The sequence below is a fragment of the Lissotriton helveticus genome, chromosome 3_1 (assembly GCF_964261635.1).
Source record: "Lissotriton helveticus chromosome 3_1, aLisHel1.1, whole genome shotgun sequence".
Lineage (NCBI taxonomy): Eukaryota > Metazoa > Chordata > Amphibia > Caudata > Salamandridae > Lissotriton > Lissotriton helveticus.
In genome coordinates, this window is record NC_136061.1 from 1,873,271,390 (window position 1) to 1,873,293,384 (window position 21,995).

General features: G+C 47.1%; 1 protein-coding gene across 4 annotated transcripts in view; it reads left to right on the plus strand.

Moving 5' to 3' along the window:
• Positions 1–21,995, plus strand: part of C3_1H11orf24 (chromosome 3_1 C11orf24 homolog) — a 257,203-nt gene that overhangs the window by 220,331 nt on the left and 14,877 nt on the right. For 2 of the 4 annotated variants that reach the window (XM_078682853.1, XM_078682854.1), the window contains exons 4-5: positions 10,471–10,710; positions 20,260–20,376. In XM_078682853.1, the coding sequence (XP_078538979.1) occupies positions 10,554–10,710; positions 20,260–20,376 (274 nt within the window). In that variant the 5' untranslated portion in view covers positions 10,471–10,553. The remainder of the gene's footprint in view (positions 1–10,470; positions 10,711–20,259; positions 20,377–21,995) is intronic. The other 2 variants (XM_078682856.1, XM_078682855.1) reach the window with 1 other exon arrangement.

Genomic DNA, 21,995 nt, shown 5'->3' on the forward strand with positions numbered 1-21,995 from the left:
GGGGGGAGGGCAGGGGGGGGATACCGGGTTTGGGGTTGTTTGTTTGTTTGGTTTTTGTTTCACAGATCCTATTGCAGTCCTACATCATATCTCCAATGGTGCTTGTTTATTTTTTTGGTTGTTTGCAGAGTCCTCCTTGATTTTGGGCATAATGGACCCCACGGTCCGGCCTCTGTTACCACTTTCTCTTTTAGGGATGCTTGTCCTTGTTCCCCTCTGGCTCGGCCCCTGAATGCAATCATACTCATATTGATGGCCATGGAGTTATTTATAGCCCCTCCTGGTGGGCCCTCCAGCCATCTCTCAGCATATAAACCACCATGACACAATCACACACTAGGGCGCTCACCCTCATGACGTGGAATGTTAATGGCCTTGGAAGCAAGGTGAAGAGAAGAGTGATTCTGCAGTATCTCAAACGTCACGCTCCTGATTTGGTGTTGCTCCAAGAGACACATCTGATGGGCAACACTTGGCGAGCACTCCATCGAGGGGGGTACAGTCTATTGGTACACGCCGGTTTCGTGGCACTGGCATTCTTGTCAAGAAAAATCTTCCACTTACTTGTACTAAGACGTGGGCAGACCCCCTAGGCCGCTTCGCGGTGGCCGAGACCACATGGGAGGGACGACATCCCACCAGCACTGAGCAAGGATGCATTGACGACCCTAGAACGGCTGCTGTTAGACCTCCCTCAGGGTACACTGGTAGTTGGGGGGACCTCAACATGACGATGAACGACGCTATAGACAGGCATCCCCTGCGTGCTTCCCATGGGCGGGGTTCGGACCTTCTAGACTTTACGCAGGCGATGGGTTTGCAAGATCTCTGGCGGACGTCTCATCCCGACACCTCTTATTTCACGCACTATTCCAACGCGCACAATAGTATGTCCCGTATTGATTACATTTTTTGCCACACGACGGATGTAGGTTTCTTTCACAACTTAAAGGGACTTCCCCCAGGTATCTCGGATCACTCTCCGCTTACTGTCGAGCTTACCTACCATCTGCAGGTGGCTAGGGGACCCATAGTCATCCTTCCATGTCTCCTAAAAATCCCTGACATCAGAGTTAGTCTGCTTGAACATACCGAGTATTACTTTGCCGAGAACCTTGGATCGGTCCAGTCGGCCGTCACGATCTGGGAAGCGTATAAAGCCGTTATTAAGGGAAGAGCGATAGCTCTTAAGTCCGGATACCAACTTAAGCAATCCGAGCTACTGCTCCATACTGAAACCGAGTTACTCCGCTTGGAGTCAGACCTTAATACTAACCCATCCGATGAGACAGCTGCCCGTCTCAGACTTAAACAACGCGAATACAAGATGATGCCCTTAGAAAAGGCTCAAGCCCGATTGATGAAAACTCGCCACCGAGTCTATGAGCTGGGGGACAGGGCAGGTAAAATGCTTGCTTGGCTAGAACGCCGCATCCCTGACCCACTGGCTATAGCTGAGGCCTTTGCAGATCATCTGGAAGAGGTCTATTCCTCTAGAGCATACTACTCGGCGGACGAATCCCGACTCCTTCTGGAGGAAATGCAGTTACCCACTCTCTCTTACTCGGATAGGGACGAATTGGACGCTGATCTCACAACTGAGGAGCTTACGAATGCTCTGTTTGCTATTAACTCGTGCAAGGATATGGGGCCTAATGGTGCCCCTATTGAGTTCCTCAAGGGGATGGCTCAGGAGGTGATCCCTCACTTGAAGGAAAGTCTTGATCGCGGCAGTCTGCCTCTTGACCAGCGCCTGGCCTCAATAGCACTCATCCATAAACCTAACAAATCACCCACTGGATGCAGCTCTTATAGGCCGATTTCTCTCATAAATGCTGAGGTCAAGATTATGGCCAAACTCCTGGCTACCAGACTCCTTACGGTCCTCCCCTCCCTGGTGCATGACGACCAATCGGGATTCCTTCCGGGCCGTAACATGGCCTTAAACCTCCGTAGACTACACAACGTCTTGGGTAGACAGCCCTACATACAGGAGGAGGCTGCAATTCTGTCCCTTGATGCCACCCTGGCATTCGATTCCATAGAGTGGTCTTACCTTTTTGAGGTCCTGAGACGCTTTGGATTTGGCCCGGTTTTCATTCAATGGGTCAGATTATTATACACTGATTTGTTGGGCCAGGTACGGGTCAACGCCCACACCTCCAGACAATTCCAACTGCATAGGGGTCCCCTCTCCCCCCTCCTGTTTGCACTCACCTTAGAACCCTTAGCCCATTGGATTCGAACTGATGTTTCCATCAAGGGGCTGCGGTGGAATGACGATACGATTGATAAAATATCCCTATATGCAGATGATATTCTTGTTTGTCTCCTCTCCCAAATCCTCCATTAACAGTCTGTTACATGTCATCACAAATTTTGGTAAATATTCTGGTTTCTCAATCAATTGGTCCAAATCGGTTTTATATTGTCTTCATGGTCCTTCACCTGCTCTTCCGAAAGGGTTCTCAATTGCCGTGGCCAGGGACGGATTTAAATATTTGGGCATTTTTGCGACTCCGAATCCCCAAATCTTCTACGACCACAACCTAAAAAATCCATTACAGAGGCTCCATAGCGACATATCTCACTGGCGTACGCTGCCCTTATCCCTCCCTGGCAGAGCGGCTCTTTTCAAGATGTTAGCACTCCCGCGTTTTTTATATGTCCTTCAAAATTGTCCATTCCCAATTGCTGACTCCTACTTCCGAGCATTGGAGGGTGACATACGGCTCCTCCTGTGTGATGGAAAGGCGCCTCGAATCGCCCTGAACAAACTCACTCAGGGTTGGTACGATGGGGGTATTGCCTTGCCAAACATGCGCCTCTACTATTGGGCCTCCCAATTGGTGGCTACCAACTCCTGGATTCACCGGTCACCTATGAACCCGGCCTTTCATTTAGAACGCTACCAGACAGGACGGGAGGGGTACCTGGGCGCCCTATATAGTAAATTCCCCCGAAATCGCTATGTGGGTCCAATGTCACAAACCATAGCCATTTGGCACCGAGCCACCAAGAGCTTGGGATGGTCCGAAGTGTTTACTAAAGCTACCCCGCTCTGGGCCTCCCAGAAGCTAGGTTCCCTTTGCCATCATAAGGGATTTGATAGATGGGACATGATAGGCATTTCCACCCTGGGCGACTTGATCCACAAAGGGAAACTATTGACTTTCACCAAGCACCAACAGCGCCACTCTCTTGCCCGGACCGAGGCCTTCCAGTACCTCCAAATTACACATGCTATTAATATGAATGTATCCGTCCTTTCCTCCCTTCCGGAGGCCTCACCTCTTGAGGATAGGTTATTATCGGAACCTCTCCTGACAAAGGCAATTTCTTGCACATACCGCAAATTATGCAACAATATGCCCGACTCCTTCCAGTCCTTACGAGACAAGTGGCAGGGGGATGTGGGAGACCTGGAGGATGACGAATGGAGATCTGCGCTGATGTCCCCCAGGGAAACGGCGATAAACCACCGCTTCAGGTTGATCCAATTGAAAATCTTACACAGATCCTACATGTCCGCTCCTCTCCTGGCCAAACTGGGTAGGCGCCCTGATGACAAGTGTCTCCGAGGTTGCGACCTCCCTGGTTCCTTTTACCATGTTCTATGGGAATGTCCAGTAATCTAGCAGTTTTGGGACAGGGCGGCTCGAAAAATGACAGAAGCGGTAGGGAAGCCCATTCCTCTCTCCCCTAAAGAGGGGATTCTTAACGTGTGGGGTGCCAAAGACCTCACGGAGGTGGAGCTTCAATGGGTGGCCTTGGGTTTCCTGTTGGTGAAGCGTGCAGTGGCAATGCAATGGGGTGCCCCCCAGAGGCCTCTCCTAGTAGGTTGGGTGGCGGAAATGGATAGATGCATGCTGGCTGTAAAATCTGTATTTAAGATCAGGGGTTGCCCAAAGAAATGGGACAAAAAGTGGGGTCACTGGAATGCTTACAGAGGTGAGATCTGTACCTCCCCCACTGTGTATATGGCCATGGATAGGGCTGGACCTAGACGGTGTAATGATCTTTAATGTGATTTTCTTTCTGTAATGCCCATCATGTCTGATTCTGTATTGTATTGATTGCTTATTGGATAATGCCTCTGCTTTTGTTTCTTTTTGTTTTATCAATAAAAATGTTAAATAAAAAAAAAAAAGAATCCATTCGTCACAGCAGCTGGTCCACTCATGAGAAGGGTTCATGCCTATTACCATGCAAAATCATTTTCTGTCCCAACATTCGGGTACTGTTTGAATTTGCATGGAATTTCAGGCAGAGAAAAGACCCTTTTGAGGGCCACCGGACAGACAAGAGCAGCTTGGCTCTAACCATGAAGATTGAGGTTGCTTGCCACTCTCGTCCTGGGATTTTCCGATTATGTCTCTGCAAACTGGGCCAAGTACAACCGTTTCTGCACTTTTCTCTCAAGATACTGCGGGCAAGCAGTTACAGAGAGGTAGTGTCGGGGCAGAAGCTCAGAACTCAAAAATCAACCAACAGACACAATAACTCTATGTTCAGTCCAGTACCTGTCTTTTAGTAAAAGCAAGTGCTTTAGTCATCCAACAGAATATGATGCTACATTATTTAGTTATGATAAGCGAATACAGGGTTGTTTCCCTGGTTGCGTTCAGAAGGTGCTACAAACTCTGGGTCCAGTATCCTCCCCCTACATGGGTAATCCTAGGAGTTGTAGTCCCCAATATCTGGTGTTACAGGCATATTTAGGCACAGGTACTGATTATGTCACTGTCATCCTTGTAGGCCCTGGAAGTGCAACTCAGTCACTCATTCTTACTCCTGGTTTATTTGAGCCGAAAGTCCTCGCACTTGACTTCCTTGGAACTCTTCTCAGTCCTTTTGCTCCAGTAGTAGGTGAAGCCTTGTGATGCATATGCTCCAGTTCTTGAAGGGCCGGCACCGAGACATTCAAAGACTGCACCTTCAGGCTTCACAGTAGCCCCTCTCTAGTGCTGATGTCTCTGAGTAAATGCCGCACCGCAGATCCGTGTATCACAGCATAGCCTCTTCAGCAGGTATGTTCTCCTCCTCCCCCTCACTCCAGCCCATTCAGGCTCACAGCGGAAACATACAAGTACTGCTCTTCCCAGGTCAATCGGTTTCACGCACACACATGTAGTGGTAACCTCTCAGGCCAATCAGTCTCACATTGCTGCAAAGCAGCTTGGTTTTGTTATGCCAGCCATAGTTTGCGGACGCAGTGGCCAACAGCAGACACAATCACATTTTTTTTGGGTGCAGTTTTTGGGGCATATCTCAAGTAGGAGCGCCTCAATCATGCTCCTGGCTTTACTCTCTGGCACCTCCGCTTTCTCTGGGTGCTCAATACTCCAGGGAATACTCAGATTCTCCTCCCTAAGTGTCTCTCTTCACTGCAGGGCCGGCCATGCACACTCAGCAGGCTAGCAAGCTTCGAGGCACTAGGCAGATCCTCTGCTCCTCCAGCAGAAAGCAAAACCAAACGGGATGATGGACGGAGTATTGAATGCAAGCACTCACCCCCAGTCAACTGATCTGGGTTTAATCCATCATCATTCTTTAGCTCACTCCACCACCCCAGTTAAGACATGGCCATATGCAAATCAATCTGACCCTGTGCCTCGTGGGAACAGTCCAGGCGGAACTACCAAGCCATGTCTTCCTGGACCGGAAACAAGCATCCCGGGACCGCTTTCTGGCTAATCAATCGTCATCAGCCAGGCTAGCTTGAATCCAGTGGCAAAGTGAACAAGGGACCCACGTCTGGGCATACCCTGCCAACTTAGGGCGAACAAAGCAAAACCAAAGGGGATAATGGACGGAGTTTTGAACAATGCAAGCACTCACCCCCAGTCATCTGATCTGGGTTTAATCCATCATCATTCTTTAGCTCACCACACCACCCCAGTTCAGATATGGCCAATCGCAAAACAGTCTGATCCTGTGCCTCATGGGAACAGGTAGTTCGGGCTGGACTGTTCCCATTGGGTACAGGGTCAAGACTGATTTGCATATGGCTGGGTCCAAATTGGAATGGCATGGTGAGCAAAAAACGATGGATTTAGTCCCAGATCTCTGTACTGGGGTGAATGTATGACATTGTTCTGCATTCTGTCCATCAATAGTTCTTTTTGCATTTGTCACTCCGAGTGTGACGGGTATGTTCAGACGTGAGTCCCGTGCTCTCTATGCCACCGGAATCAAGCTATCATGGCTGAAGAAGGGTGGAACCCCAAAACCGAATCCTAGGATGCTTGTTTCCAGTCCAGGGAGGAACTGGCTTGGCAGTTTGTGCTGGACTGTTCCAATTGGGTACAGGGTCAAGACTGATTTGCATATGGCTGGGTCCAAATTGGAATGGCATGGTGAGCAAAAAAACGATGGATTTAGTCCCAGATCTCTGTACTGGGGTGAATGTATGACATTGTTCTGAATTCTGTCCATCAATAGTTCTTTTTGCATTTGTCACTCCGAGTGTGACGGGTATGTTCAGACGTGAGTCCCGTGCTCTCTATGCCACCGGAATCAAGCTATCATGGCTGAAGAAGGGTGGAACCCCAAAACCGGTCCTAGGATGCTTGTTTCCAGTCCAGGGAGGAACTGGCTTGGCAATTCGGGCTGGACTGTTCCCATTGTGTGCAGGGTCAAGACTGATTTGCATATGGCTGGGTCCAAATTGGAATGGCATGGTGAGCAAAAGAACGATGGATTTAGGCCCAGATCTCTGTACTGGAGTGAATATATGACATTGTTCTGCATTATGTCCATCAACAGTTCTTTTTGCTTCTAGCAGAAAGTGCAGATTTCAAGTGCTGACCCCTCCCGTTTTGGAGAATGGCTATAAGGCAGACACTAACCCTGGTGACAATGCAGCTGTTCGAATACGCTATGTAGCTCTCCCTTCTTTTCTGAAAAATAACTTGGGACTGGAACAAAGAGAGGTGTATCACCTCTCACTTTTATACACATTTTGCCAAACGGAGGATGGGGATCCACTCTCTCAAACTTGAGAACTGTTTTATTTTTTTATCTTTTCAGGTGTCCTTCTCAGGCTGCTCTTCAGGGATAGCCTTTCTGTAAAGTGATGCTTCTCCTTCAGATAGCACTGGGGCGGTCTTCAAGCAGGAGCATCAACCACATGGGTGCAGTGATCTGTTAGTTATCTGCACCTAGCTGTCATCCTCCTCTCTTAAAGCAGCAGGGACAGATAAAAGTGCAGTCCTTGCCTAGAAACGTCCGCACCTTGAACACCAGAAACTGCAGTGCCAATCTAGACCGCCAACCTCTCACCCCGCCCAACCTCACATTGTTAGGGACAGGCCTAGAACATCGTGCGCACATTAGATTAACGTTCCTGTCCCAACAGTTAGAAAATTAAGCGCAGAAATACCAAGTTTCATGCAGAACACGTTGTTTTAAAGGTTGGGGTAAAGTTGAAGGAGAAGTGCAAAAAACACCTACGGACAGCTGAATACAATACAGAGGTCATAAATAGGTTTCTGGCAGGTGAATGCAGTACAGAACAGGATGAAAGCATGCCTGTATGCGAGGTCCGGAGCCCTGGGGACTGTGTGGAACTATGGGGCAAGTTGTTGGGCTGCACCACGCCAGAAGCATAAGGCTGCATGTACGATACGTTTTACCTGCCGCAAATGGAGATTCTGGGGTTTGCAACTGCTAACAAGTCGTTTGGGATGTACTAATGCTATTTTGCGAGTCGGTAACCTATTACCAATGTTCAAAATAGGGTTTGCGAGTCAGTATTAAGAAGAGGGGTTTCAAGGGCATCCCCTCCTAATAGCGAGTTGCCGGGGCATGTAAGAATGTTTTGCAGCCGGGCTGCAGTTGCAAAACATTTATATTGTACTGACTCCATGAAGGAGGTGGTAACCCATTCACAAATGGGATGGTGTCCACAAGGAACCTCTTCTCTTTTGTCCATGTGGGCAATAATATGTTTTTAAGAGCAGACAATGGGCCCAAGGGACACCTTCCTCTTTGTGTATGTGGTCACCAACAATTTTTAAGAAGTGGCAGTGGTCCCATGGACCCCTTCCTCCTCTTAAAAAATGAAAAATGTTGTTTTTCATTTTTCTTTTTTAAATGCATACCCTTTTCCTTTAAAGAAATCTGGCTGCATTTCAAGAAAAAAAAATGCTTTATTTACAAGGAAGTCACAGACATGGTGGTTGGCTGACCCCAGCTTGCTGCCATCCAGGTGATTACAGGCCATTCTCAATGGGTCACAAATTGCGACCTGCCTCATGAATATTGATGAGGCAAGTCAATTGCGACCCCATTGAGAGACTGTTGTACATCACATTTTACAAGTTTCTAATTGTGAGTCACAATTAGGAACTCGCAAAATATTTCCGTTGTCCATGTGGCCCATAATGTTGTCGCCAGATGCTGTTCAGGAAGTATTCTAAGCACTCCCATTGCTGCACTTCGTCATTGAGGCTATTTTAAAGAGTTGACACCTTTTCAGGATTACCTAGACGTAACTCGCTAGCCTGGGGATTCAGAAAAGTATCTGATGGAGTTTCATTTATGGTGGAACCAGTGACTGCATTTTCAATTTCCAGCTGTTTCAGAGGTACACACGTTTGAACCCCCACTGTGCACCCCCGAATGCACATTCTCTTTAGCTTTGTCTTTGCTATTGTTCCCTCCCAGCAGTTGCACCCCCAAACCTGTCGGCACCCCTTTCACAAATTTCTTGTTCGAGGACATAGCCTAGGGGTCCCCAACCTTTTCTGTAGTAAGAACTACTTATGTTCAATAAAAATCTTCCTGAGCTACCATTAGTGTTGCAATAGTGACCACATCAGTCAAGATTACATTGGTGACAATGTCATTAAAGACTGTCGGCAGGGATCGCCTCAGTGTACAAGCAGTAATGTTAAAAAAGGCCATACCAATTTGTCAGGCTTCTGCCTGGGTAATACATACCAGCCACAGTGCAATGCCCTTTACATCAATTTAATAAGTTTCCCCAACGCCGCATGATTTATTACTCAAAAAGTAGCTTTAAATATAACACACACATGGATTTTTAAAGTACGTGTGCCTGCTGAAGGATAATCTGGCACTGAAATGACAGTTATCCTTCCCCCAACTCAATAGTTGGAATGGTTGTATTGGAAATTTAGCTGGAAATTCTATTGAAATTCAACATTTTTTTTTAATCCAAGCATCACTTGCTAGTCTTGAAAATACACACATTTTCATTTCAAATACTCGCTTTTCAATATTGATATATAATTATCAAGAAAACCAAGCAAAAACTTCTAATTAAGTAAGCTGGTTGCATACGGGCTTGAGAGCCACCAGTAGGGGAAGCCTTTCTGTCATCTAAACTGGGTTGTCCGGTGAACTAGTCCCAGACCTGCTCTTTTCAACTAAAGAACTAGTAAGTTGGCCTCCAGTTGACAGTGACCAGGCACTGGCCACTTGACGTAGCCGCTGCACTCCAGAAAGAACGGCGGGAGGGGATACCAGCATGAAGTTCTTTGGGTCGAAAGGATTTTGTGGCAGATGCATCAAAGCCATTACAATTTCAGTATCTATAACCAAAGTCACAGCAGAGTAGGTAGGGTGATCCATTTCCCCATTGGAAAGTATCGATGTTTATCTGTAATGAGACTGAGGTTTGAGGTACAGTTAAGGATTATGCAAACTTTCAGGAATGATCGTTTTTGCTCTGACTTTGCACATTGAACAACAAATGATCGTTACCTCCGTGCTAAACCGTACCTGTAGTGCGTGAACACTGTAATAGTGTTTTGGTGCACATGCAGCTAAGAAGGAGATGGAGTTTTATTTTTCATGTTAATTGTTTTGGTATCTAAAGTCTATTTCCTTATGTGTAATAAAGTACTTTTCTGTGATAAATGTAATTACCGACTGCACAGTCAGTCATTAAGAGGGGTTCAAGTTTTAAAGGTGCATACTCTTTATGTACTCTGCCTGGCTATCTTGAGAGAGTTTGTTTGCTAAAGAAGTGTACTTGGTTCCCCATTTGCTCCCCATTGTTGGTTCAGTAGTACTATGGCATTTTTTTTGTTAAAAAATTTAAGCTAACTACCATCTAAATGGTCTTCTGTAAGTAGGCTGGGGCTTTATTTACCGCACCTGGGAAAATAAAAAAAAGAGGGTGAGGTATTTACCTGATATAATAAATGCCTCTGGTTAATACTTTGCCCTGGGAAAATGGGGAATTACATGCGGAAAGAAGTACGTAATGCACAAATTTAAACATCTACTACAGTTTTCCACACATCTTCCCTTGATAATTGCATGGTATGACCTGGCAAAAGTGTAAGGGGAAAAATGCAAGCGTGCAGATAACCGCCTAAGTTGGCACTTTAAGAACTCCAGTATGCAGAAGGCTAATTTTCAGATTCTTTACAAAACCTTACTAACCTTGTATTTATTATATCGACTGAAGACATCTGTGTACGTTTTCTGTTTCAGAACCAGCACGATGTGTAGCAGCTGAAATAAACTCTTGAGTGGCTGACCTACAAACTCAGAGGTGGAAGGACCCTACCTTCAGGATGTGGGCTACCTTGGTTCTGGTGGCCATGCTTTCCTTGTGTGCTTCTGATGGCAGGGCTAGTGCCTCAGATGAAACTGGATTCCGAGTGCTGCAGGTCCGCAACACCCGCAGCAGGCAGAGGTGCAGCCAACAATGTAAAGAAGCATTGGTCCCAGGTACGATAAAGTCCCTTGATCAAACAAAACAAAAAATGCTGACTGGAAAAGATTTGGTGGGCAAAGGTTAGATTTGTAATTTGTATGAACACAATGCCAATTTGAAATGGTACTTGGACAGTTGTATGCATAATTCTTGGAGATTTGGGCTATGTCAAATGAAAGCTCATGGTAACTCTGTTGCCACCGTGCAATAGTTGTTTGCTGGGTACCATTCTCATGAGACCTACCATCACATTTGGACAGTTTAAACCAATGTGTTACATTCTCCACTTGTCAGCCTTACACTTACTATTTGGACCTAGTTTGCTGAGAGGCATAGAGGGGAAACAGATGTGCCTGTCCCCAGAGTGAGTTTCTGGAGAGCCAGGACTAGGGCTTGCTTTAACGACCAGGGTAAATCCCTTTTTTTCACAGACCCCAAGCACGTATGGTACTGGGCTGACCGTCACCACAACGAAACACCTGTGGGTCCTGTGGAAAGCTCCTCCTGCCCACTCAGCAAAAAGACAGCAACCCCCCCATACCCCCCAATGTCCACAACGACCAGGCCCCCAGCACTTGAACAAATGATATACGATGGGCACGGGCCCTCTAGGCAGGATTGTCTCTGTGACATGGTGACAGCGCATCAGAAGGGGAGAAAGGCCCCCACATCTTCACATCAGACATCTACCCCACAATGACCGATGGATCCCGACAGGACTCCAAACCCTGCTGTTGGTGACCCCACAGAAGGCAGATCGAATAATATAATCCATGCCACTATTGACCCTCTTTAGAACGCCATCGAACATGACTCAAACTCTGAGAGGGCTGCCACACACCACGGTGGTCACATGACACCCAGGTATCACGGTACTATTCACCTTGAACGCACAGTTGCCATGGGTGGTGAGGCACCCACCCCTCCCCCCTATTCTTCCCTGTGCCATCCATGGCCTGGCCTTGCGTGCATACTGTGTCCTGCTATCAAGTTGATTCTCCATCTCAATTAATGATTCACCAGTCCTATCAGTGTAGACATTCTGCTGGTTACAGTAGGCCCTGCATGTTAAAGTTAATTCCCCTGTTAACACAGTTCACCACCCAGCAATCCGGCCTGGGAGGTACACATCACCTAGCCCACAGAAGATGGGTAACTACATTAGTTCCTCCAGGGAGGTTTCTCTGATAAGCCCAGCGCCCCTCTCTGGCAGTTCTACTCACCTGCAATATGGCCACTTGATAAGATACGGTTCCTAATCGTCCGTGGTATGCACATGGTGAGAAAGTGCTACTAGGTTTACTCCTACATCAAGCAACAGAATGAGCACATCATATTCCTTCAGGAAATCCACACCACGGTGGTGGAGCTGCAGTTCTTACAAAGGTGCTGGAGAGGATATGTCATCGCTATCACCTACTCTGCATCTGTGGAGTAATAAGGAGGGGTGGTATGCGCTTGTTGAGGGTGGCTTGCGAATTCTCCTGGCAAGCATCTATGCTTCAAGCATTGATCACAAGGACATCTAGAGCACGCTCTCCAGGGTATTACTGCATAAAACTGGGACGCCATGCATTCTAGGTGGAGACTGCACCTATGTGCTTGCCCTACAGAGGGATCGATCCCACCCCCCATTCCCACGTTTCACCCATATACCCAGATGGAGCGATTTGCAGAGTGGGTCTGCCAGTGGGCACTTGCAGATACCTGGAGGTCCGTGTACCCACACTCCCAAGTTTGTTCATTCTGTTCTGCAGCACTTAACCTTTACATGTGCCATGACCAATTCTGTGCTATACCTCCACCCTTGATTCGGTCAGATACAGCCTAGGTCAATTTCCTAGGCTGTATCATTTCTGATCATGAGGTGCACATAACCGACGTGGCGTGGTATGAACCAAACATTTGCTGCCTGTTTCATGTGATGGATCAAGCCCCGAGACAATTCTCATGTACAGGTTGATTATTATTGGATCTTGAAAAGGCTTTTGACACATTCACATGAGATTACCTTTTCCAAGTACTGGTCGGGATGAGGATAGATGCACGCCTCAGAGCATTCACAAAACTGTTATACACTGACCCCACCTCCAGGGTCCACCTGAGCAGGCTTATCTCACCACCCTTTTCTGTAGGCAGAAGCACTAGGCAGGGATGCCCCCGATCCGCCTTGCTATTCATGATAGCTATGGAACCAATCGTCTCCAGGCTCTTCCTGGAGGGTGAGGCGTGAGGGGTCCCCTTGAATGGTACAACCCTCTTGATGTGTCTGTATGCGGATGGCCAACTTCTCTACATTCACGACATCCGCTCAGACCTCTTACCAATACATACTACGCTTCAGGAATTTGCACATGCAGCTAATCTTGAGGTGAACTGAGCCAAGTCGTGTGTGTGTACCCGCTAAATTGCAACATAACTCCGCTCAAGGTGCGACTTGGAGGAACTTTATTGAACTCGATGGGCGATACAGTTCAATAACTCCAAGTTCGTTTCCACCACTCTCCAACCGACCAGTATGAAGGTAACCTGAGGAGAGCACTTATTGCCCTAAAATCACAGGTGCAGTACTAGAAAAACCTGCCCTTAGCTATAACGGGGAAAATAGCCCTATCCAACATTATAATTTTGCTGGGGCTTCTCTGGTTTTACCAACGTCCCTGTTGTCTCACCGGATAATGCTTTTTCCGGGACCTGGATACCATGTTAGGGGAGCTTATCTGGGGGAACAAGCACCATCGTATTGTGTTGAAAAAGCTGCAACTGCCAGTCGTTAGAGGCGAAATCAGAGCCCCATTGTTCGAGGCTCACTACATAGCGATGCAGTTGCAATGAGTCTCAACGTGATTAGCGGAATGACTTATGGGAGAAACATGCAATGGGTTCAGCTCCTTTACACCATCTGCGCTCTGGGGCTTCCTCCTTCCCACAGTCGCCCCTCTGGCCCCATGGTTAATGCAAATCACGATTGCCTGCAGATGTCTGGCTAACCCCTCCCACCTCACACGTCATATTCCACTATATGTTCCTGCCCTCCCTCTGCAAGGCTTGCTACGCTGCCCGGATCCTATTCAACCTCTGACCTGAGGAGCTGGCATGAGCAATTCTTTATCACAGCAGGTGACCTCTTTACAGATGGTCACTATGTTTCTTTCTATCAAAATATCTCTGACTATTCTCTTCCCAGGGAGCATTATCGAACATACTGGCAGCTACGCAGTAAGTGCTCTGTCCTCTGGTCCACGTAGGATGAGGAACCCCAAACACGCTCAGTCATATAGACACTGCTACACATGGGGATAGGACGTCCCCTGATAACAAGGATATATAAAGCCATAAGGGAGCACACAGGGATCCCATTGATGGCCCTATGGGGCAAATGGGAAGGTGATATCAGACAGGCACTTCACAACACCGACTGGGACCAGGCTTTGGAATTTCCCCAACGAGTGTCTCAAACTCCTCAGTTTAAAAGCATACAATTTTACACCAGGCCCACCTAACGCCAGAACAACTCAATCGCTACTTCTCTAATACACACCTTAGCTGCCCCCACTGCCACTCGCCTCAGCCCATCTGCAATGTATGCTCTGGTCTTGCCCGGCCCTATGCTCTTATTGTAATTCCCTATAACCTATTGCAAGAGGGCTGGTCAAACAGTTATGCACACTTTAGACTGGAGCACCCACTCCTCCTCCTGGCCCCTGCCTTGGCAGTCCAGCCCCGCCCACCCGAGGAAACTGAAAACTAAAAATGATAATAACGCTGGTTACTATCAATTTAGTTTTCCTTTAATTACTACTCGCAGAGCAGTGGGGCGACGCTCCTCCGCCTTAGCGAAGGAGCCGCCCCTGCTCATACATATGTGCCAAAGGACATGTGTGGACTCCCTCCACCTCCCTGTCATTCACCAATGCTGTCAAGACAACAGTGGAAAATAAGACCAGTGACCTAGACCTTAAGTTTCCAAACACTTCTATGATTTAGAGAGAGAGATCCAGCAAGACACTCTGTGCTGGGTTCATCTGTACGAAGTATGAAGCCTGTAATAAAGACCCTTTCAGCACATAACCAGCCTTGTGTGTTTGTATTCTGTTATATCTGGACTTGAAGACCCTTATGGGGGAATACTCCATCTGCTTAGTGGCATCTGGCATGTTAAGTCCACCCCAGATTTAAACACAAAGGTTAATGTCAAAATATACATATAGGCAGGGCCAGACTGGGAACCCAAAGCAGCCCTGGCACATTTTGTCAGACCAGCCCCCATGCAGTGCATAGCGAGCGAGCGCAGTGAGCAAGTCTACCGCTACTAGGGTTCTTGTGAGAGTTCTCCCCTCAATAAAATTTTGGAAAAAATTGTGCATTCTATAACACATTTTTCATTAAATATTCAATTGTGGCCCGCACACTCTACCAAAGCAGTGATTACGTCAGTGGTAGATGACATGCGTAAGGAAGTAGACAAGGTTAATACTCAAGCCCTAATACTACTAGACTTATCTGCGGCTTTTGACATGGTGGACCACATTATTTTGGCTGACCGGGTCAGGGCAGCCAGTCTGCGGGTGCAGCACTGAATTGGATCATATCATTTCTGAGTAATGGATCCCAATCGGTTAGGGTACCCCCTTTTATCTCAGCAGAGGTTCAACTGAACTGTGGGGTGCAACAAGGTTCCTTTCTTTCTCCTAATCTTTTTAATATCGATATTGGTCCTTTGGTCAACTTCCTTAAAAACATGAAAGTTAACCTTTTTAACTATGCCGATGACATGCAATTGCTATTTATGATCAATGATAGCTCCTAGTCTAGACAGCAATTCCAGGACACGATGCTGTTCATCCGGGATTGGATGAACAGCAACCATCTGAAACTAAATCCGGACAAAACCGAGATAATCATCACGAAGAACAGGGTGGTGCTCTGGAATCCTTTTGGCCCAACGAAATGCCCCCTCCCCCTCCCTTCCCCCCCCCTCAGTAGAGTGACCTCGGCCTGCTTCTGCCAACTACAATGTATAAAAAAGATAATGAAGTTTCTTACGAGGGAGGCTCTGATCCAAGAAATTATAGCGTTAGTCATGTCTAGAATTGACTACGCTAACTCCCTTTATCTAGGTCTCCCCAAATTTCTTCTGCGCAGGCTCCAGCTAATTCAAAATCAGGCCGCTCTGCTGATATCTCATCTGCCCAGATGCAGACACTTCTCTTGGGTGACCAAGGACCTCCATTGGTTGTCACTGGCACAGAGAACTAGGTTCTGGAGCTGCGGTCGGTCTGTAAGGTCTTACATTTGAATTGCCCCGTCTTCAAAAAATCTTAGATCACCAAGTATTGCCCCACCAGAGAACTAAGATCCATTCACCTACACCCCCTGGTCATCCCTACTCATGAAAAACAAAGGACGTGTGGGTGTAGGTTTTCTGTTACGGCCCCTCGAGCATGGAATGCATTATCCTTGGAGCTTAGGACTACCTCGAACTACACCAGATTCAGACCACTTTTGAAGACATGTCTCTTTAAACAGGCTTACCAGTAACGGTGGATTAATGCTGCATCAGCTACCTAGCGCCAAGAGACCTTCCGGTGAAACTACGCTTTAGAAATTGGCAGTAACATAACATAACAAAACCGCTGCATTACTAAACAAACGTCTCCCAGTAGCAAAAGCAGCCCCCACCCCTTCGAGCCTCCCGGGAAACGCCCGATGCCCAGGACGGCCAGTCCGACCTTGAGCATAGGAGATGCACACGATGGTAGATAAGGGTGCATAAGCACTTGGTTACAACAGTGAAAGTCTGGGATTCCGAACGTTTCAGGATTTCTGCGTACAAGGGGCGATGGTCTACTAAGTGCTCTGAGGGTGCATCGGGCATGTGCACCCACTTTCTGTGCCCCAGAGCACTTTGTTATTCCAGGAAGGGGCGCAGGTGCTTGTGCAGCCCCCCTCTTTAATGCAGAATGTGCTGACACAAATTTAGCCCTGACTCAGTCTTAAGGGGGCTTCCCTTCATTGGCATGGGGGTGAGGAACACTTTGCTTCTGCACTCTGCCTTATTACAGACGCATAGGCGAAGGAGATGTTAGGAGGCGCACTGAATAGGGTGACCAACCGTCCGTAAATTTCACGGACCGTCCGTCATTTCAGTATGATCTCTGTAAGGCGTCCGTAATTTGGGGATCTCAAATTACGGACGCATTACAGGCATCACACTAAAATCGAAATAGGAAATTTCAGTAAGGAATGCTGTTTCACTGCGAGAGGCCCCGTGAGTTAAAAAGATTTCACTCGGGCCTCTCGCTCTTAACTTTGAATCTGTAGAGGCTGCCTGCTGAGGCTTCTCCCGGACCTGTCAAGCGCAGACTGTGGACTGGCCCATTGTCATTCTGAGACTGCAGCTGATTAGCACTTCAGAATGACAATGCGCCCAAATGTAGTAACATCATGCGGTGTGCCTTCTCCTGCATGGGACTAGGGCAAAGCATTCTGCTTTTTTCTTGGCGCCATGCTGGAGAAAATAGAATAACTAACAGCGTTTTCACTGAACATTTAAAAGACAGATTTCAACATACAAATACAAAAAATACTATTTAATAATGTTTATTGTTACTAGCACAAATCTTGATTGGCGAAAGGGCCCGATGTCGCTTTGCAAAGCTGCGCACATACTGAAAAACTGTGAAGTGCACGATTGGCGCAACCTTATATAAACTTATTTTGACTTGTATTTATTTTGGTTGTCTATTTACTTATATATATGATTGTGCCACCTCCTCTGATATGTCTGTACAACTTCTATTTTGTCCCAAATTTTTGTCCTGAATTTTGATCTTCTGTTCTGAATTTTTCTCCTGAATTTTGACCCTTTGTCCTAAATTTTACGCTGACCGTCCTGAATTTGCACCCATGCCAGTTGGTTACCCTAAATGTGCTACACAGATGTGGCACATACTCATTGGGGCTCTGACAGCATCCCTTAAAAGGAGAGAAAGGGGACCCCTGGAGCCTGCCACCAATCCCGCAGATATCCCCATGCGGGCAAATGCAGGCAGACCTTTTCAAGTCAGGCTGGTTGCTGCTGCACAGTGAAAGGCAGACCGGCGGTCAAACAGCTTTCCGCTAATGCGCTGTTCTCAGTGCAGGCCCGGGGTTGGGCCTGCGCTAGGAACAAGCAATTTCTTTTGAAATGGTGCACCCTCCTAGTCTGCGACTGGCGCAAAGACTACAGTGTGTGTCATGGCGCTGAGTGGTTCAGATCTCCTTATCCATTGTACGTCCCCAGGACTCTTAAATTGTGGGTAAGGTTCTCTATTGGTTGCGTCTTGTCACCTCTAAAAAATTAAGCTGTTTGGTAATCTGGTGGGGAGATGGCTCTGATTAGGATCAGGCTTTTGTCCTTGTTCTCTCCATCTTTATAAGTAGAGCTCTTTAATAGGATTTTTTTCCGTTTTTGTGAGCTATTGCTGTAAAGTGGGGCAAGACAGTCTCAGATCCATGGCTTGTTGGTAATGTAGTGTCATCGGAAAACCTAAACAAATTAGATGAATTGTACAGCGCACAAAGCAAAATCATTTTCACAAGTGAGCTGCAGGCATAAAGTAATAGTTTTTCTAAGAAGTTCTGCGCTTCTCATGTTCACTAGGTTGTGTTTCTCGGACGTAAATGTGGTTTACACCGGGCATTCTGTGCAAAGAAGTCAGTTTTGCCTCTATTTTGGATGTAGAGCCGAGGGATACCAGGAGTAGGCAAGTGCTACAAGAGCAAGCAATGTAACAGGCTACTTTTTTACGTGGTGGAGATTTGTTTAAGAGATATTTTTGGCTGAGATGGAGGACTTGAGATAAGTCTGTGTTTCCACTGGGGTATGTTGAAGAGAACGTCTAAGAGAAGGGTGATTTACTTTCTTCAAGTTAAATAGCAAGCAGATCTCTGCATTCTGGAAGATTGCAAGGACTGCAGGTCTCAAGCTGTAATACATAAACACCAGTCCAAGCACACCTAAGTGAAAGGGCGAATTGTCACTGAGGTACAGGCATTCACATAATGCCACTCCTACTGCAGCCAGTGCCAAGAGGCCATAAATATGGCAGACATTGCTTTATAAATTATTGAGTAGTTTTGGCCCTCAATCGAGCAGTCCTGGAGTTGCCATGTTAACCTTTTAAAGGTGCCTTCATTTTTTGGGCTGAACGAACAAGAAATGTGGGTGTTTGAGGAACATAAGTCCGTAGAGTTGCATGAGATTTCTTTTAGTCACTGTCATGAGGCTGTAACTCAAAACCAACAAATCTTTTAAGCTTACTTTATCCATGCTCTCCTGACTTTACATATCGGGTATCCCCAAAGGCCTGGCTGGATCTTCCTGTCCTCTGACACTCGCACCTCTCTAGGCCCAAGTTCTCGACTATAAGTTGGAGGTAAGGGATGAGTTATTAACCAGACTCTATAGATACGATACCATTACCCCTGGGTGAGCTATTTACCAGATTCAGTAAATACTTTCTACACTGAGTTTGTATGGAAGGCGGGAGATTTAGATGTGAAATTGTTGTTTACTGCCTCGACTTCTGCATGTAACGAATTTTTCTCTCATTCTCCCGGGTTTTCTCGCACATTTCTCCCTGAACAACATCAACAGATTTCACTTTGATAAATCAGCAGGAGGAAATTTAATATTTGCGGTATTTACTGCAAAACCCTGGATTCCAGACTGTGTGCAAACAATCACACTTAAAACAGGGGCCTAAATATTTACATCTCGCTTAAAATCTTTTATTTGGGCCAGTCTGTCCCTGTTGCTGGGTTCCAGAAACGTCTGGATTTCACCATGACAGCAACTATTATTTAAAAGTGTTTGTTGGGCTACAATATTCTGCAGCCGGTTTTCCCCTGTGGTTGATTCCACTTGTAATATGAGCGGTTTCAATTGTAGATTGAAAACATAATAGAAACCATTTTCAGCCCTGCTCGTGGGGCTCCAGTTTTCAGATTTATATTGAAATGGTGGTGCATCAGAATGTGTCAGTGGTACCGTACTCGGGGATAATAGTGGGTCACAGTGGTGGGTCCTGGATGTTACTATATCCGCGTTTACACGAGCACCAGGCAGCGGTTGTGCTTCACACATAAGAGCTAGCCCCGTCTTCGATGGCACACGCAGACACATGCCGAAGCTTACCTGTATAAATACCGTGTTCTCTACAGGAAGAGACATTGAGCGGTCGCAGACACTGAGGCGGCACAAATGGGGCGGAGTCTGTCTCAGAGAACACACTATTTTAATGGCCGTCTTTAAATGCGTGTGTTTGTAAACTCCGAACTCAACGTGCCTTTCCTCCACGGTAGATAACAAGTGTCTGTTGGGTTGTAAAATGTTTATGCGGTCTGATGTGGCAGGTGTAGCGGAGCAGTGACCTGTGTAGCTTGTTTGTACGGGAGTTTGCAATCGCTTAAAGTACAGATAAGAAGCCGTATAAATCAATGTTACTGCTTTTTGTGGCACACCTGTGCTTCGAACCCCATTCTGCCCGCCCTTACACTTGTGCTTTGTGTCCTTTCAGATGGGCTTAGTTGCAACTGGTCCACTGTGTACCGGAAGCGCTGCCTGCTCGCGCACTGCCGCAGCCTCCCTCTTTGTCTGAGACTGAAAGGAGGTGACGTTGCAGAACTACTCCCAGGTAATTGTGCCCGCTGGAATGGGTAAGCCGTTCGCATGACCGGTGATAGGAGTGCGGCCTGGGGTAGGGCTCAGTCCTGTACAAATAACGCTCACGGCCGTCCTGGCCAAGCATACGTCACTCGTTAACTCCTCGAAGGGCCTGCATGCTGCTGACTGGGCGGTACTGGCTGAGGTCATTTGTGGACCATTGCTCGTTGATGTCCGCGTTGGCCTTTAATTAGTCTTAGGGTGACCAGTCGTTCCGGATTTGCCCGGACAGTCTCGGTTTTCCGCCAGCTGCCCCGTCAGATTTCATGAAATTAAGCTCATGTCACGGTTTTAGAGCGGGACGGATAAAAATGGTGGGAGGTATCTTTTTATGTTTTGGAAAGCAGGGACAGTTGGCAGCTGTTATAAGAAAGCAATTTTTTAATTAACAGGCATGCTACTGGCTCTAAAAATGTCATTTTATGTATGTTCTTGTTTGTAATCCTCTGCTAAGGAGCACTGTCATTCTTGGCGCTGGGTTGAAGTAAAATGGAAGTCCTTCTTCTGTTTTGGGGAAATGTCATTTCAGCTCTCCCAGTGCTTTGGTTTAGGGTGTATAGGCCGAGTAGAGTCCAGCACAGGGCCTCTCAGAAGGCAGGATACATCTGTGGGCACTGCCCCACAATCATCCCCTCAAAAATGGGGCAGCAGAGATGGAGCCAAGATGTGCATAGATTTGACAGTTTGGGTTGAAAAGACTTGCCAATCCCATTGCCCCCTCGGTCTGTGAGACCTCTTGCAAGGTTTTGGTGCAGTGTTTTTGGGAGCTGGACAGAGGTTTAGAGAGGTACATATAGTCCGGGCTACTATTAGGCTACAGCTGTTCCAGTCGTGTACCCCCCGAGGACATTAGGGCATCTATTTAGGGGGGTGTGTCTGGCTTTGGGTTTTACACATCTGCAAGCTACTCCTGTCTGACAGCTAGAATCCCTGACTTCCTTTCCTAATTATGTCTTGATTTCTGGCAGCTTCTTCACCCTCACCAGTCTTCGAAACAAAGGAAGTTGAGGGGTAATCTGTATTTCGACTTTGAGTTGCCTTATGAGTTTCTCCTCACTGGCAATGGCAATTGGGAGAGGGTGCCCGACAGGGGGTTTGATTATCTGGATGAACATAGCCTTGGGATGCCGGACTACCCACCACTTTAGCTCCAGCCCGGATATCCTGTAGATTACCATTAAGGGCCCTAGGAAGGGTGACTCCATTGACCTGTTGAACCTTTATGCGAGGGGGACTAAAGGGGGCAGACCTTCACCCACCAAAACCTTATTGGAAGAGAGCTTAGCTAGCTGCTCACCACATTCTAAATTAATGGTAGCAGGTGACTTTAATAGTACCTTAGAGCCACTCAATAGCGAAGATCTGCTAGGCTCACGGTGACGACACCAAATGGGCAGTTCCACCTTTAAACTTACCCCATTTAAAGATGGATGCAGACAGAGCTCCAACTTAATGACCTGAATGTAGAGATTGGGCTGAGGGCAGTTAATGGTAGAACTCCCTCTGAGAGGCAGAGTGTGAACACATAAATAGAGCCAGCTGTCCGTAGGGATGCAGCAAGAACTGGCAGCAGGTACTCTTGAGCTACAG